The sequence below is a fragment of the Bicyclus anynana genome, chromosome 4 (genome assembly GCF_947172395.1).
Source record: "Bicyclus anynana chromosome 4, ilBicAnyn1.1, whole genome shotgun sequence".
NCBI classification, from domain to species: Eukaryota; Metazoa; Arthropoda; class Insecta; order Lepidoptera; family Nymphalidae; genus Bicyclus; species Bicyclus anynana.
In genome coordinates this window covers 18,747,192-18,765,418 of record NC_069086.1, presented here as the reverse complement: position 1 = coordinate 18,765,418, position 18,227 = coordinate 18,747,192, and the positions used below count along the sequence as shown (strand labels likewise).

The 18,227-nt window shown below is 35.3% G+C and overlaps 1 protein-coding gene across 6 annotated transcripts in view; it reads right to left on the bottom strand.

Moving 5' to 3' along the window:
- Positions 1-244: 244 nt before the first annotated feature.
- Positions 245-18,227, bottom strand: part of LOC112051403 (ecdysone-induced protein 74EF) — a 249,748-nt gene continuing 231,765 nt past the window's right edge. For all 6 annotated transcript variants that reach the window (XM_024090026.2, XM_052891429.1, XM_024090029.2 and 3 more), the window contains one exon: positions 245-4,904. In XM_024090026.2, the coding sequence (XP_023945794.1) occupies positions 4,381-4,904 (524 nt within the window). In that variant the 3' untranslated portion in view covers positions 245-4,380. The remainder of the gene's footprint in view (positions 4,905-18,227) is intronic.

Genomic DNA, 18,227 nt, shown 5'->3' with positions numbered 1-18,227 from the left:
TAAGTTGTCGCGATAGTAACAGTATGACAATATTGAAAACGCAGTCAAGGGCTTTCTTGTCAAAGAATAATAAAAGATATCGCTCTGCCATTTGCTTTTTCAAATTAATTTTCAGATAGATATGCATAGATAAGGTTTATGTAGCGACACGGCGTGACGTGCTGCAGGGAAAGTTGGAAACCCGGTAGGAGTTTAGTGGTCAGGTTTTACTAATGAAAATCAGGGTGTTTGACAAAAACAGACATTTGTATTTTATTGTGGATATTTTATTAACATTATCATCATGCATCAAATTTATATGCTAAAATCATTTACACTTACAACTAGCTATACATAGAAAAATAACTTAACTAGGGGGCAGAAAATACAGTATTTTGTTAAATTAACCATATAATATTAAAATAATTAAAATAATCGGACTTTATCTGCATAAATCTAAAAGCAACTGTAACGTAAAACATCACTAACGCACATGACTCTCAGAACTAAAAAGGTTGTAAAATTTTAAAGAAATTACCGCCATCTGGCGTCAAGAAGCCGCACAGATATATAATTTATAAACTCTGAAAATGACACTCAAAATAAAACAATCCACACGCTTTCACCAATTACGTATCGAATTACTGGACATTAACTAGTGAATAAGAATACATCGAAATAGACAAAACGTGTTTCGTCCGCGCCCTCCCCTAATACCGAATTCACTAACCTTCTCATTGCTTTCAAGCAAAATATTTTCATATTTCACCTATCTATCGTCCACGGTCCATGGGCCGCGAGGGTGTGCGTTTGGATTATTTTAACATTGTATTTACAAATTTTCGTGCATTACACAATCGGTCATTAAATGTGACGTCCGAAATAATTTAAACAAAGATTTAAATAGTTAGATGCATGCCTCTCGTTCTTGCAAATGTAGCAAACGTAGCAAGGTAGCTAGTTCACCCGTTTGACGTCACTGATCTTCACTAGTGTTGGGATCTTGTACCGATTAACTATCGATACCAAAACAGTTACAACGATTAGCATACTATAATAACCATTTAATTCTTTAATTAATATAAACGAATTTTATGATACTAAGACTAGGCTCAATAATTAAAATAAATTTTAACAATAATTCCCACGAGGTGCTGGTAAAATTTACATTGAAAAATTTTTAAGTACATTATTTAATTTATAGAAACTTTGATTTTTTTAACAACATCAAATTCGACTAAAATATTTTTTAATTTTCGAGCATCTTTTTAAATGTTTGCTCAAACATTTTGCCTACTAACCGGTAACTCATATTCTCCTCAAACACACACTAGCCGAATTATAAATTCTGAGAGCGTCTCCCTCCCCTGCCGTCACGTGGTCCATTCATTACTACCATTACTTTTATTCATTATAATTATGTATATTACAATAAAATTTGTAGCCTATAGTACAAAGTTTCCTAGAAAAGGAAAAAATACATGCTCGCAAGATCCGCGCATACGTCTCTTTATATACTAAATATAATTCAATAAATAGATCTCTTAAGCCCCGTATTCACTGGTATACACCTGGGTCAGATACAAGATACAATTGTTTCCGAAACATTACATAGACAATAGTTTTCCAGCACATATAAGAGAACTTTCCCTCTGTCGTTCAATATAATTGAAGTATTATTTTTTTACAATCGCTCGTTTCTCAAACAAAATAATTGCTTGTATCTGATACACGCAGATTTTGTATTTCAAACCAAGTCTATAGTCGTACAAAATGTATACTAATGAATAAGAATTAGATTCGACATTGCGCGACAATAATAATTTAACTACTTTAGAAATATGTATTAATAAAATTTATTTATTTCTTTTTTCATTAATCGACCCTATGTGCGGATCCATCGAACGTGAGATAAAAGACGAAATAAATAAGTTAAAACTTATAGTTATATTTACAAAAGCAAAAAATAGATTAAAAAGAAAGTTCACTTTGAGAATTTCTCCTACCTATATAAAAATACGATTAAAAAATTCCACTTTATATTCATATGTATAACTTTAAATCACATGAAACGGGCACTGGATTTGTTCGAAGAAGTTTGGACACTGAGATCGATCGCCGACGCCGAGCGCTGGCGCGACGCACTGGGTGTGCACGGTGTGTCTACGGAGTGTCTACGGTCCTGCTATCGTCCGCTCACTGTCCCGTGGTCGGCCGGAGCTACGTAACTATAGAGTGATCCTGCCGGTCCCACACTTAGCACCCATTATCTTTCGATTCACTTAAGGCTTCACTAACCCTTTCAAGTTGAGCGAAGTGCGTAGCCCGCCGCGCCACCGTAACACGCTATAGACTTACTCGCTAAATAATTTATATACTTCGATTTCAATATAAAAATATTGCATAACACTCGGGAATTATAGTTCTCAATGAAGCGCGCGGGCTGCGCATTTCGTTATTCCAATATATGGACACATCCTTCCTAACTAACAACTCCTTTCCTCATAAGACATCTCATAACAAAGTAGCGGTAGATCACCTTAACATTGTTGATTAGGTCGCGTTCATTATACACAATTTATATACAAATATTTCAGTGGATGTTTCAGAATGTTGACAGTATTGTTTACCTGTACAAAATGTATACTAATGAATGCGCGGCTTTAGTAACACCTCTTGTGTCAAAGGAGTTAAGGATGGTCTGCCGCTACGCAACTGTATAATGTATAAATATACAAAATCGTGTGTTCTCTTTGCATTGTTTGATATATGTATCTAGTTGTAATATTGTAAACTCAACGCGACCTACGCTACGGCTTAACCTGACCCTTTTAACAACTATCTAGTTAAAAGTATTATGATTCATAACATTGGACCACATATCGTAATTAATTATTAATAATATTTACTCAGGTAACAAAAAATAGGGGCATCGGGCACATGCAAAAGCTATATATCACAATAGATCGTTTTACAATAATTAGACATTTGTTTGTTGGGTTGATATGCTGACAAATGAGGATGCGGCTACGAGCGGAGAGGGTTGATATGTCGGCCGTGGCCCGACGCCCCCGACAGCTTACAGTACATTAAATAAACGAAATAAACTACAAGTTGTTCACTTAAAACAGCTCACTTATAGTAAACATCTATTTGTAATAATTAACACAATCTAACGCACAAAAGTTCATACCTTAAACTATCATTTAGCTCTCTAACAGAAAGTTGGCAGTTGGTTTCAGTACTCCAGTAGAATTACAGACATTCTACAAACAAGAACCTTAATAATATCAATTGAAATTCGGTTTCAATCGAAGACGAATAAAGAAAACTTTGAAAACACAAAAGATTTCAGACGACTCGAAGCCGGCGCTCGGGGGGGACTCATATAATTTATGTAATAATAAATTTCAACTAACTTGTACTTATTAATAGAGCACGATTGCGCTAAGTATAATTTGTCTACTGAAAATGAAAGAGGAAAACTTTCGTAAAGATATTTTCAGGTTTTCTAACGTTCGTCCCCTCCGAGGTCCGAGACTCGCTCACAACGAAGGAACAACATGGCTAGACAACTGTGTAAGATCAATTGAAGTATATACATATTAGTATGTGATATATTATAATATATATATATATATAATTGAGGTCGCTCGTTCAACAAGGTGTAAATATGCAATGGCCATCGAAAGCACCAAAGAGGTTAGGTATATAATATATATTATATCTGAGGGCAAATATACGATATTTTTGTCGTTACCATAATATAAACATTTTTTTACGTAAATATTTCTTTATAATAAACTCTTATTTAGACTATAATATTACTTATTGCATATTGTAAAAACTGTTCTTTCGAATAAATTGTATATTCATAATACGTAATATTAGTTTTGCGTAGTTTTGAGGTAGGAAGTTCTGATCAGTGGAGCCGAGGGCAGTCCCCGCCTATCATATATTATGTAGAAACGTTACAAACTTTAAAAATTCGTTTTAACATCATACAAAAAGCACTCCATACCCACATCATATAACATCTAGCAAATTTTAGTGTTCCTTTCTGAAATTCCCCTAAAAATAGGTATTATATATAAACATTTGAGCAATCAATTTCGTCTCTCCTATTTTGTATAAATATTTCAATTCAATAATAAAGAACGTTACAATAATAATAATAATAATTAGTTTAATTCAATTTGAGAATAATAATAATAATATAATTTATCTCATTAAGAACAATCATTCATTATCAGATTTATCAGAAGCGATACGGAAAAACGTAATAATGCATGATGATTTGAAAAATAGACGAATTCACTATTCAAGTTTTTTAAGTAAATATATTATATGTATAGTTAGTGAAAAACGTATGAAAGAGCGAAACGAGTAACGATCCCCCCTCTACGCCAGCGAGCAGTCGATCTCGACGATGTCCTTGGGCACGTCGACGAACTGGTAGACGAGGCGTTGGCCGTCCACCTTGGCGAGGATGCCGCGCTGGTAGTAGTAGCGCAGCGCGCGCCCCATGGTCTCGTAGTTCATGTCGGGCTTGTTCTTGTGCAGCCCCCACAGACGCGACACCGCCTTCGAGTCCACCAGCTTGAAGACCCCCTTCTCGCGGTTGGTCCACTTGATGTAGCGCGGGCAGTACTCGCGGTCCTGCAGCAGCTTCAGCAGGAACTCCCACAGGTACGTGGTGGAGCCCTCGCGGCTCTTGCGCTTGACGCCGGGCGCGGGCGGGCCGTCGGGCCGCGGCCGCTTCTTGGGCTTGAGCTTGGTGTGGTACTGGTGGCGCTGGTAGTCGCCGAAGTCGAACACGGAGTAGGGCAGGTCGTCGTGCGGCGGCGGCGGCGCGGGCGCGGCGAAGTGGTGCCCGCCGCCGCCGCCGTAGCCGTAGGCGTACGCGTCGCGCTCCGAGCCGCCCACTGGAAACAGAACGACGCGTCAGTCGCGGGGTCTTACGACGCGTTAGACGCGGTGCCTACACTACTGGTACACGGTACTGGTAAGGTAAAAACAGTGTATACGCACAAACTATTCGACGACGACGACACTATTGTCATATAATAATATCTCGAGTTAAAAGGGCATTGTATAAAAATATATCATACATTTTATTGTATTGTTGTGACTCAATACTCAAACGGTATCTGTCGGTGCTAGTGGTCGCTAAATTTGAAGTACACTGTTTCTATTGCCTTTTCATATTGCTTTTTATTAAGATTTCTACGTCAATATTAAACTCTACGGTTAAACTCTAAACAAACGCTAGGAGAAATATTTCATTATACGAGTATTTAAAGAATATTGGCCATGTTTTGATAGATCGCTGCAGCGTTAGAAATTGAATGCGTTTTTGTGACATTGAATCTTTTGTGTCTAAATGACTTTATAGCGCCTAGATAAATATCCTCATCATCATGCCAGAGTTATGTTATTAAAGTGTCATTAGATGCATCATATTATATCAAATTCTTAAATAATATGATAAACGTAAACCATTTATGTTTCTATAAAGATTCCTTTAAGTATTTCTGAAAGTTCTATAATATAATACTTTAGAGCTGGTCAAATGGTGTATATTTTAAAGAGAGATTAAAATTCTACTCACTATATTCACGTATAAATTAAGTATTTTTAAAAGGGAGTCATATTATTTGAAAACAAATGGAAGGAAACAATGCAAAGTGAAGACAAGAACCGGTTAGACGAAGCGCGTTGCAATTTCAAAGTGGGTTAGCCGAACAGAGTCAATGTAATTTCCTGTAGTTAGCTCTTTTTTGAACGATAATTCAGCTGAAACAGTTTCCTCATTCGTACGAGTGGGAGTTGGGAGCGATTACGATAAACATTCGGTTCGAATTGAATTTTTCTAGAATTTTTTATTTGCAAAGATGTTGAATTGATTTTGTAGATAGCATTACCATGTTTTTCATTAAAAGAAAATAGTTATACCTAATGTTAAGTAATCTATATAGACTCAGTACATTACATGATTGATATATTATTAAGTGGCTAATTAGTTGTAACATACACATGTAAGCTCACAGCTCACTCTACCCAAGTACGTACAATGTATCACTGTGGGACGGTGCAACTATTATATTTTGAGCACATTTTAGTGTGACGCAGACAATGAGGCCAACTTTGCATAATATCAATTATCTGACGGGTTCGTGATTGCAATCTTATCTGATCAGAATGTGAACAGTTTATAAGGAATGCCTGTTTGCTCCGGCGATCGAGCGGAAGTTGATCTATTGATGTTCAAAAATAACTTTATTCTGTGCTTATACAGTAGTTTTTATAATTTTGTATCGAACTGTTGAATAATAAGGTAGGTAGCTAAACTCACTAGTGACGTAGTTATTTTACTGTTTTTTGAAAAGTAAATAGTAAAAGGGTTTTTACTAACTGCTGCTATACCTATTATTCATTTATTTATTTGGATGTTGTTATAAATAATAATTTGACTTACTGAGAATATTGTCTCTTATCAAATTAGTGGTAAATGACAATTTTATCGATTCTAATAACTTTTAAATTAATAACAGTGTTCTCAAATAAATAAATGTGTATTTTATAGTATGTACGTAGTAGCAGTAATTGATAATATATTTTTTCTATAGTACTTACTATAGACAAAATTATTCAATATAACCATGTATGGACCTGATGGCTGCTTTTTAAATTGCAACTATAAATGATAAATAAAATAGACGTATGATTTGTATATTTAAAATCAGAAAAAAAACAGACCAAATTCGTCAAACATTGGCTACAAATGATTACAAATATTACGTATACTTATATATATGTACTTGTAATATTACGTAAACAAAATCACAGCTGAGAAAACCCAATAATTCAATTAAATAAGTAATATAATTAAAAAGTACTCGGTCATTGGGAATACTTGGATTTCATTAATGATTCATTTGTTATGGTAATATTGTGTTACACGCTGATATGTAAAAAACCAGACAACCATGCGCAAATTGACATCATATTATTATGTATGTACTAAGATTTATCTTAGTTAATTAGTATTGAAACAAGAACATGTGTAAAAAATATATATACGGTCGAATTGAGAAACCTCCTCCTTTTTTAAGTCGGTTAAAAAGGAGCCAAGTTCGACACAAAAGTAAGAGTACACGCAAGTATATCACACTCCGACATCACGACATGGTATTGAAAGTTTTCTAGAAATAATTTTTGGACCGATTCAAAACTCAAACCTGGATCCTCGTGATCCACAGCTGAACAAACGACTAAAAAGGCATTCCATAAACTAAGAATAAAGCGATAAAAACCGACAGGAAAAGATTCTAAAGACTAGATATTTGCTGAAAAATCCCTGAAACACTTAGCCGCAATCAAGTGTTTTATGAAATAAGTGTTAGTAGGTAAGGTACTATTGACATTATTTCCCAATCTGTATAAAACATCTAACAGTTAAAAATACAAGCAAACGCTTGATAAGAGCGTGAATAGATAAAGTGAGTTAGATTGCGTCAACCCGCCTTGACCCCAATGCTTGCGGCCGCTCGCCCGCCCGCTTTCCGCCACGACCACGACAAGACTGTCGACCTGCGACAGTCGAATCGACAACCTTATCGTTGCCGAGCGAAGAGGAGCTCGGGCCAATGTTAAAAAGAAGAGAAAAAAGAGTGATCGAAAGAAAACATCAGGACCGTCAGCACGAAGAAATGCTTAGTAGTTCTGTGTTTCCGAGCAAGTTGGACACGACCTGCAGACCAGCCGACGCAAGATTAAAGGGAGTTCTGCTGACCAAAACATTTTTTTAAAACATTATTAGGTCTCTATAACTTTTAAACCGTATTAAAACTGGGTAGTTAAATCAAATTCAAATGTTCAGCAACATTATTTTGCGGAAAATCATAAGAACAAATTAGTTTGCTATTTTTCATAGAAACTTTTAACTCACATTTCACTTCAATGTAGAGCCACCTCAGTTAATGACTAGACAACTCTCATTACTCGTATTCAATCTTTTAGACACAATTGAATATTAAAGGACCAATTCAAGTTCTGCCGGATGTTAACATTTTAAGAACAACTTTGATAACCTCCTCTTTTTTAGAGAAATAACGCTAAGTACCTATTAAAATGAATGCTTTATCAATCCAGACTAAATGAAAAATAATAATCATTAAAGTGTTTTTCAGATAGCATGATTACGTTGACAGTTCATAATATAATTATAATTATAATAATAATAATATAATATATAATTTCTTTCTATTATCGTGAATCGCGGCAAACTTTCAAGAGTGAAACGAATTGTCACCGTACCCATGCCATCTGAAAAACACTATAACACCTATATTTATAAATTACGTTGTTTTCACAGCGCGTGTCGGGGCCACAACGGGTCGGTACGCTACGATAGACTGTATCTATCTATTCTTAGGTGTGTTGATGACAAAATTTTGAGGTTTTGTACCCATAGGTGCCATAGGCCAGTGTCACACGGTTTAGGACCTGGTATTTTTGTCTAATCGCCCAACGTGGCCTGACATTATACTATAATGTGTTTATTATTTATATCCCTTGTAATTACGATTAGGTACGTTTATAATTGTAACTAAATACTTTTCCTACTTATACTTTTTAAAATATTAGTTTATATATTTCTCATCCGATCCGATTCAACGATTTATGGTTTATCATTTTTTCGCTAGATACTCGTACGCGTATTTATTGAAGTCGGTCATAGTGAACATTTCAGATTGTCTCATCTTTGATAAAATCTAGGTTTAGTATTATTTTACTTTTTAATCTTAAAATTTTTCAACAATCCTGCAACTGCAGAGGTATTTGTACAATAGGTACTCGTAGCTCACGTGAAATCAGTATTCTGTTACCACATCGTTAAATAAATGAAAAATAGGTTTCAATATTTCTAATCCGGTTACAGAAATAACGTTCTTTCCGCATTTTATATTTTGCGTCGTAAAATCGTCCGACGCGCCGCGGTCCGCCATTTTCTTTCTAATATTATCTAATTCGCGTATTTTCGCGCGCGTTATCGTCCGCGGGTCGTTCACCCCGGCACGTGTGCGCCGTATCGGCTACCGTAGGACGAAGGGCACTTAAAAGGCTTCTTAGGTCCATCTTTAGATGAACAATCAATGGACACGAAGCACCAAAATGGCGAGCTTGGCGCGAAAATCACTGTCATTGACGTATTAGGCGGGTGTTGTAAACAATGGCTAGTACTTGTTGGAAAAGCAAAGCGATGCCATCTTAGGGTTTGGATACGACGTCTTACAAAAGAGATTACAAGTAAAAAACTATTATGCACTGCCTGCATCATAATTAATCTTAGTCAAGCAGTAATAAGTAGTTATAATTGAAATTCATACAAACAAAGTGTTACGATAATAATTCGGAGAACTTTGATAGTTACTTGACTTGCTTTTCCAAATGAATACTATGTTGATTACGAAATTATTCGAACTGCGATTACGACTATAATTACTGTGAATTAATAAATATTGCTACATATGTGGTGACAACAAAATTGCAATAAAACCCAAAAATACCCAGTTATTCACTACGGGTTCAAAATGACATGAGATTAAATTAGTATTTAATTACTTTACTACGAGTAAGTATACGAATTATTATTTTACTACGACTAGGTATATACTTTATGTATACTATCTCAGAATGCTAAGACGTAGATAAATTTTTATCTATTCGGTCAACATAAATATCCAAAACGTCTATCTATATCTACATAATTATGTAACTGTAATGACAGACATGACAATATAAACGGAATCAAAACAATGATCATCCAACTTCAACAAGCAGATTTTCATGTTTTTTTATGTTTGGAGACTTGAAAATCTATATCAAAATTATCCACAAAGTTGTAAGCAAAATTATTTCCTTCGTATAAATACGAAATACGGATCAAAATAAGAACGTCTTATTTTTTTCATTTGCTTAATAATCACCTATTACTATAAAATTAGATTGAACAAATCCTGCCTCTTTCCGGTTAGTCATGTCCCACAAACCGGATGGATCAGCTTTTTGGTTTCCTGACTATATAATAATAGTTATACATAAGTCTCCGAGATTTGCGAACTAAATATAACGCATACTCGTAAGTACGTATACTGCACATACCGAGATAAACGCTGTTACTGACGTGAAAGCGTATGTTATATTTACGATTTAATGAACCGTTCCACGTATACACCATAAAATCCTTCGCCTGGGAACGCTAACACAACAAAAAGGTAAAAAACTGGGCATATTATGCGCTGGCGTGTCTATTTTTAGCTGGACGCATCCTACTGGTTTTTAGTGCTGCATTATCAAGGTTACGGCGGGCGCTCGTCCGTGCCTCTAGAATGTCATCTCCACTCCGCAGACCCTCGGCGCAAAAAGAAAATTACTCGAGCGTGCGACCACACGACTCGGGAACCTATCGCGTGGGGTTAGAGTTTATAATTGATCGGTGGCCGCGCTGACGGTATTTATTCCCGGATACAAGAATGCGAACGTTAGTGGCGGGAGGGAACCGGTCGGGTTCGTCCCGCAATAAATGGGTTACCCCACAAACCTCTTGCGATACAAACACTATTGTTTTATCGCCGATGTATTTATGCACTCGCAGAACACTTGCGTGTGGTAATTTGTGTCTTCACTTTATAATCGACATTGGGAAAGGTCTCTGTTCGACATCTGCCTGTAGTTAATCATTACAAATTTCTCTTTGAATTTTTTGTTGATATGCATGTTGTTGTTTACAAATAGCGATACGTTAAATATGCAATTAAAATTTTTCGTAGATAGCGGAAGAGTTGAAACACATTATTTTTTAAACCTTGTACTATTTATTATGTATTGGGTGATATAAGACAGAACTCTTAAAAGAACTAACTGCAGTTTCCATTTTCATATCAGAAAAATTAGAGATCGTACCAAATCTTTCGTCAGAGATAGAGGAGGAGGAGGAAACTGCTCAATTCTCAAAACAGAATTTTCAAATTTAAAACATTGGCACAGCATGGTGTCAAACGAATGCTGGTCATGTTCGTGAAAAAGCTACCAGTCATCCGTGAGATTTATTTTCTAGCTAGAGCTAGAGCTTAAATGGGTAAACAAATAAGACTTTCTGATTCGCCATTTTTTTTCTGCAACCGTCATCAATTATGCACATCGTGTGATACGATAGGATAATATAATACGATAATATGCTGTATTGTTAAATACATCAGTGACGAAGTTCACCTGTTATCATGATAAATAGTGCGAGATAAGATTTCGCTCATTTCCTCTAAGCAACGAGCTGTGCAAAAATTTTCGCGAATAATAAACATTAACGTTATTATCAGGTTTTATTTTCATTGCCGGAAGAGATATCGCTCAGGACAACATGATTAGAATTCAGGCCGTTTAAACAATTATATGTTGTACAATTTAGTATTTAGTTGTGCGTCTTATTTATGAGGGATTCCAAGCTGGTAGCTACCAGTTTTAAAGCTTGGAGGTCATCATGATGATGATGACAGTTAATATTTGCCATTTACTAGTATTGTTTGAAATTTTAGATCCTTTTGTTACCTATATAGTAGGTATGTACTCGTATATAGTGTGCTGTTGTTTGCTTATTTCCTTTCATTACTACATTTTTTGTTTTCTCATTTTTCGGACTGTTATGTATGTTTGTCGGAAAGTAAGGCTTAACTACTGTGTCTCAGGTTGCTGTGGGGCTCTGAGCAGTGAACTCTGTAAGATTCTGTTATAAGCGATATTCTGCTAAGAACATTCTCTTGTTGAGACATCTATAAAAAATTTAATGTTTTTTACTGCATTGTATAAGTCTTCACACTATCTCTAACCAGACAGTGATGTGACATTTCTAAAAAAATGGCGACGGTCAACCGCCACTGTCGAATCATGAATTATTTTATGTGGATACCAGCCAACTTTGTGTTGTTAAAAGAGTTAGTAAAAACAGTTTGAACAATTTGATGAAAGGACTCGTTTCAAACACATTTCACCACCACATAGAAGCAGTTTGTGAGAGTACAGTGTACCTGTTTTTTTAACTCTACCACCATTTCAGAATAAGTATACACATTCTGTCCGTTAAGCGATGAGTAATACGGAAATCGGCATAACTACATACGCAAATATATAGATAATGGACATTTTATTCAAACAAAAGAATCCTCGGGTAAAACTGAATACATAAAAAGTGATGAGCTTTTAAAAGTAAATTTAAACTTTAAAGCTAAGTCACGTAAAGCTCGGGCCGCCATTGGGAAGTCATGCATAGTTATCCTAGTTTGATTGTCATGCATAAACAATGCAGTTTTTATTCAGTCATATCCTCCCGTGGATCGTTTCACAATGGCTGCATCTACATGGTTTTCCTGTGCCGACTGCTGCGCCGGGAAGCGTGTGCGCGTTTCTAAGAGTGCGTAGCACAGACTCGTTTATGTGTGTGAGAGAACAGGGTTGCCAGATAATCTCTTGCGATTTCCCAAAGAAATGTGTACTTTTTTGATATGGAGTGAAACATACGTCTCATGTTGCTTGCCAAATTAGTCTGCTAAATTACCGGCCAAATTCTATCTCTCTATAATGTCTATCAAGCCAATTTTATTACTTGCATAGCTTCATACTTACTGCAACAAACATTGCAGCTTCCAGTTGGTTACTAAACTCTTAAACGACTGATACAACAAATGTATTATATAAAATAATAAAATTTGTGATTTCACCGATAACCATACTACCATATATGTCTTTTTGTCACATGAGACAAGAACACAACGATGATACTTTACGATAGGAATAAGCATGGAAGTTCTCCGGACAACACACACACGACTCAAATAAAACTTCTTAAGTTCTCCCTTTTGACGTCCGTTCGTCTCTCCCGATTACACTTTTCGTAACGCATTCACCACCTTCCCCCAAGCCAAAAGAAGTTTTACTTCAAAAATAGTGATGGGTTGTAACGTGGCAACCCTTGAGCAGACGCTGGTCGGATGAGGCAGGCAATGACCAGGAAATGACGCCGCCGGCTGACCTTCACGCACGCACACACGCGCACGGCGCGCACCCCCCGCCGCTCCACCCCCTGCTCCCGACGCTCCCGCCCAACATTTCGCGACGCCGACATTTTCCTTCGCTAATTAATACTGCATTGTTTTTATTTATTAGTCGATTTAAATGGGAAATTTTCGCAAATTTTATTAATTTTGTCCTGTTTATCAAATCTCGGAAGATAATTAATTCTTGTAAACTTTTTAGGATTAGGACTAGTTAGGTTGGATTGTCATTTTCGTGAGGATTCTAACTATAACGTTTGGTTCTTACAGTATTACTTTTTTGAGCATTTATATATTGATTAGTTTGAAGTTTTTTTAATTGTTTACATGTTAGGTAGTTAGTATTTAAAAATATTTTATTGCATTTTCCTGTCATATAAAATTTAGGTATAAATACAACGATTTTATATGTTAACTTCCTCTTTGTATAAATACTTAAGTTGCTGGAGATCACTGATAAGCTTTAGCATGTTAAAAATATCATGTTATTTTGTTCCTTTTTCTGTTTTGTTGTAATTCGATAATATAACTGATTTTATGGCTAAATATTAAGATGAGATGAAGAAATGCAGGCCGCATGACTAAAATTCGGAGGGAAAGCAGTGTTATGAGGATATGTAATACCATATTGGTAATAAACAAATAAATGAAATGAAATATAAATAGATAAGATCTACAAACTGTCGCGATAGGTGGAAAGCACGTGCGAAAGTAATTAACCGATTGTACTATCGCGAATTTTGCACCGACATCACATTGCTACTACTTATATTTACAACTAGGAAATACAATAATTACCTAATGTATCATAATTATAATCTAGCTATTTATGATATATCAAACATCCATCACCAATTTAAATATTGTAAAATATATTTTAAATTTACCAAAAAGTACTAATTAAGAACATTTACTTTCAATGGTAGTTTTAGCTAAATTAGTTAGCCTTAATATTACAATAACTAATATATAATTAATTCGACAGATATAATAAAATTATAAATATGACCACCTCGTATGACCCCTGTATCTGTCCAATTAAATTAATACAATACAATTTAGTACAACTTTGTAGAAGATGTAGCCATCCAAATCCTTTACGAATATAAATTTTCAACTACGATATTTCTTTACATTAATATTAAGTAAATACCTACTTGTGTATATTTTATCGAAAACATTGCAACCTCTAATGTTACCTTCATACTTATTCAGATAAAGCAAACTGATGAAGTGCAACAAAACATTAACCCTACAATTATGTAGTGTCGGGTAACCAAAACTTATTGATAAATGTTTTCAATAATAGTTAATAAAGACATTAAAGATATTATAAGGATTGAATATAGTTCGACATAGTTAAACGTTCAGACTCTATTTTTCCGAACTGTAGCGATCACAGTGCCGTGTTTTTTTAAAACATTCGATTTATTTAAAGTACATAAACTAGATTATGTCTTCGAACATGAATACCAAAAGGTCAAGATTACAAGTAGCGTTGCACTCGTAACAGATAAAAAGAATGACACCTTCAGAGAATTACAATAATTACGAATGATTACAGACATTGGACAACAGAGCGGCTGCGACACTGGCGGGCGCTCTTACGAAACCGTTACACTAATTTGCATGAAATTACAAAAATGCTGTTTCCGTAGAAATATTTTTAATCTGTGGTCATTGGTGTGTATTAATTACTTTTTAATGTTGATAGCATTATTAATAGGGGAGGATTTATATCGATAGGATATACATTAGTATAGGGATTCTGTTTATATATTTATCATGTTTGAGAAGAATAATTTAACAATATTTTAGTTACAGTAAACAGATTAAGAGTAAGCACTTTTAGTTCCAAGTTTATGAGTGCTTAAGTGAAAAGAATTTTTCCGAAAAAAACAAAAATATCTCTATGGTAGGTAATGACAACTAGATAGGTGTTTGTTAAGATTAAATAAGTAAATATGGAAAATTAATTACTAATAGAGCGGTGATTCTTACCATAGCACTGTAATAGTAATGATAGAATAATAGTTCTTTAATATTAAACACACAGCATACATACAAATAAATGAAATAAAATACTTGATCAAATATAAATAAGCAAGTAGATACGGTTTTTGTTTACTATGGCTTTTTGGCGGATTCATTAGTGAACTTATGTTAAAAAACTTCCAAAGTAATAGTTTAATTAGGTTTTAAAATGTTGTCAATATAAACAGACAACAGACAACGAGTCTGTTGTGAAGATTTAAATAAACAAGAAACGACACAATATTGTATCGTATATATATTGTTTAGATTAAAAAACGCGTTGGATGCACGCTAAACAAATATGGCGGAACCGACAAAAATGTGAATGAAATAAGTGGCGGCTTCCTATTTAGATAATGAGAGTATGTATCTGCTGACCGTTCTGTCAAGTCCAAGTTTATTTCACAGGCTATAAATATTAATATTAATATGCTCTTCGTTACTTAATACTATGTAGAGTCATTACAAACAGATAAATTAGATTTTGAACATGTCTGTAAACTGAGGTCACTTGAAATAAACGATTTTGAAAGGGCTCTCAACTCTAAAGGTACAGAAGAGGTATTGAAAGTTTCAGGTATAGAGTCTACTATTGAATTAAAAAAAAATCTATCAAAAAGAGGAAACAGCAGTTGTTTTTATAAAATTACCGTATTACAAATTGGATTTCAACACTGAATAAAATTATTTCGATTAAGTCTCTCAAAGTACATAATATGATTAATTATTAATATTTTCTCATTACCTACTAGTACGTAAAAAAATACGATCGATTTTATATTAAAGCACAGCTATAATAAAATTGATAACTGTCATATTATCACAAAATATTTCCTTGCAAACAACTTTTTAATTATATAACAAAAAGAAGTTTTCAAAAACAATATCCAAGTGAACGAACCAATAACTTTCATTTAGACGAAGACCACAAGTACCCAATACCGTTGATAACCTACAGGGTATCTCCCAAAAGTATTTTTTTTTCCATTATATGTATGCAAATATCGTGCCGGATGCAGTTATCTGTTGTGTGTGTGTGTGTTGTGTGTGGTTGAGAGCTATTTATTTAGGCCGTGTTATATGTACCGCTGCACGCATGTGTTGTGGAAGGTCAGGTTCGGTGAGGCTCAGGATGATAGAGCTCGTTGTGTTATCTGCTCTGTTGTTACAGTTCGAAAGGTTAATTGTTTCGTAACCGACTAGCTTTCGTTTTAGACGTCGTCTTCTTATGCGACAAAATTACACAAAAAATATTATTCCTTTAGGTTTTCTTTTTGTTAGCTAATCTAAACTATAGGTCTCTTAACTCTAGATTAGAACAGTCAGTAGTTCGCCAACCTGTGCTTGCCATTTGATGCATTGTCAATAATTTTGTAAATATTGTAGACAAAATTGTCGTAAGATGAAAAACAATATTGCGAAAATAATCTTAAAACATCAATAGTTGGTGGATACCTAAATCGATTAACGTAGATGATTAGTTCAGAATGAAGGGTTGGTTAATTTGTAATTAGTAATTTTCGCAATGAAACTCTACGACAAAATCAATCTAAAATGCAAGAGTTCAATTTAATTAAAAAAAATTACATTGTGATACATAATTAAATCGATATCGATGTTTACCTACTTTTAAGTGCGTATTTGAAATGTGTGATCTCTATAAAACAATTAGTGAAGTGCCACGTCCGTACTTTTGACATTGTCAAGTTTCCCGCGCGAACTAAAGTGACGCCGAAGAGACATCTTGTTTGTCGTTTCGAATTTATCGAAAACTACTTTTATTGTCGATTCGACCTCAACCTGTATATTGGGACGCGGCGAAGGTGATTCGACGCGGAGTTCGTGCACCTCGCTTACTTACGTAAATACATGTAATGTAAAGAAAATGTCGCCTTGTTATAATATCGGTTTAATGTTTTTATAAACTGTTAAGTTGGCAAGGTCGCGCCGACACCCGCTATACACAATCAGAGTAGGAGTTTCTTTGTGCCTGTTTAATTTGTTTATTGTTATTTTTTACTATGAGTTACAGTTAATAAGTAAGTGATCTTGAGTTGAGTAAACAGTTGTGCAAACTGAATGTTAACAAGTACCTAACAAAACCCTATATTTTATGTCTAACAGTTTTGTTTGTATAATATTGTCTAAAATTTTTTTAGAAGTTTTGTATGGAAAGGTGCAAGAACTTCATGTTTAGATTTTTGTGAATCAAATAAGAATGATAAAAAATTTAATCGATAAATTGGTTGCATTGAAACACAGGAGCCGGCATCCTTATAGCAGAAGTGCAGGGCGCGGGCGGGTGCGGGGTGATAGATGGCGCGAGGGGGGTTGCGGGGGGTGCGGCGGGACGCGCGGGCGGCGGGGGGTGAGCTGCAACTGTTTGCGCGCGTGGTCAATGACACGGCGACATTGCATCAACGCGCGAAGGTCACAGCGCCCCCGCGCGCCGCGCGCCGCCTCCCGCGTCCTCCAACACGGTTGCGAATTCCTGCACTTCCTTGCGGGACGCCATCTTGGATCAATCACTTAGTTTATGGCTCGTATAAACGAACATCTTATAACACATCGTTTTGTATGTGTAGAGAAAACTTGTCTGGATCAATCTAAGTCCGAGATAAGCGTGAATTAGGCACCTAACTACCTATATAACATGTTTTTGTAGTGTGATGGAATTTCAAATCAGTTTGTACCGTTACCTACCTACTCGGTTAACAAACTTAGACGAAAAGGAATTATTTTAAGAGGCTCACAGCAAACTTGTCCTTGTCCCAACTATTGGATATGGTTTCTTGAAGTAATTTCCACATCTTATCATATTACGAGTACGACGAGCGATAGCGAGCGATCTCTGAAATGCTAAGAGATTCGTCTCAACGTCCTATTTCCTTTCCAACTTACTATATCGATCCTTGCTACTCTATTATCCACTGACCCCCCTTTGCTACTTTACAATTTGTTGCACTATCAGTCACTCACTGTATAATCAATTTATTCCAGGAACTCGATTGGGTTTTGGATGTAGTGGTGAGAAGAATGATGAGAGCCCGCACGTTTGCGTGTATAAACTAAAACGTTTGGTGCCAGAAAGTTCCTTCAGGTTTA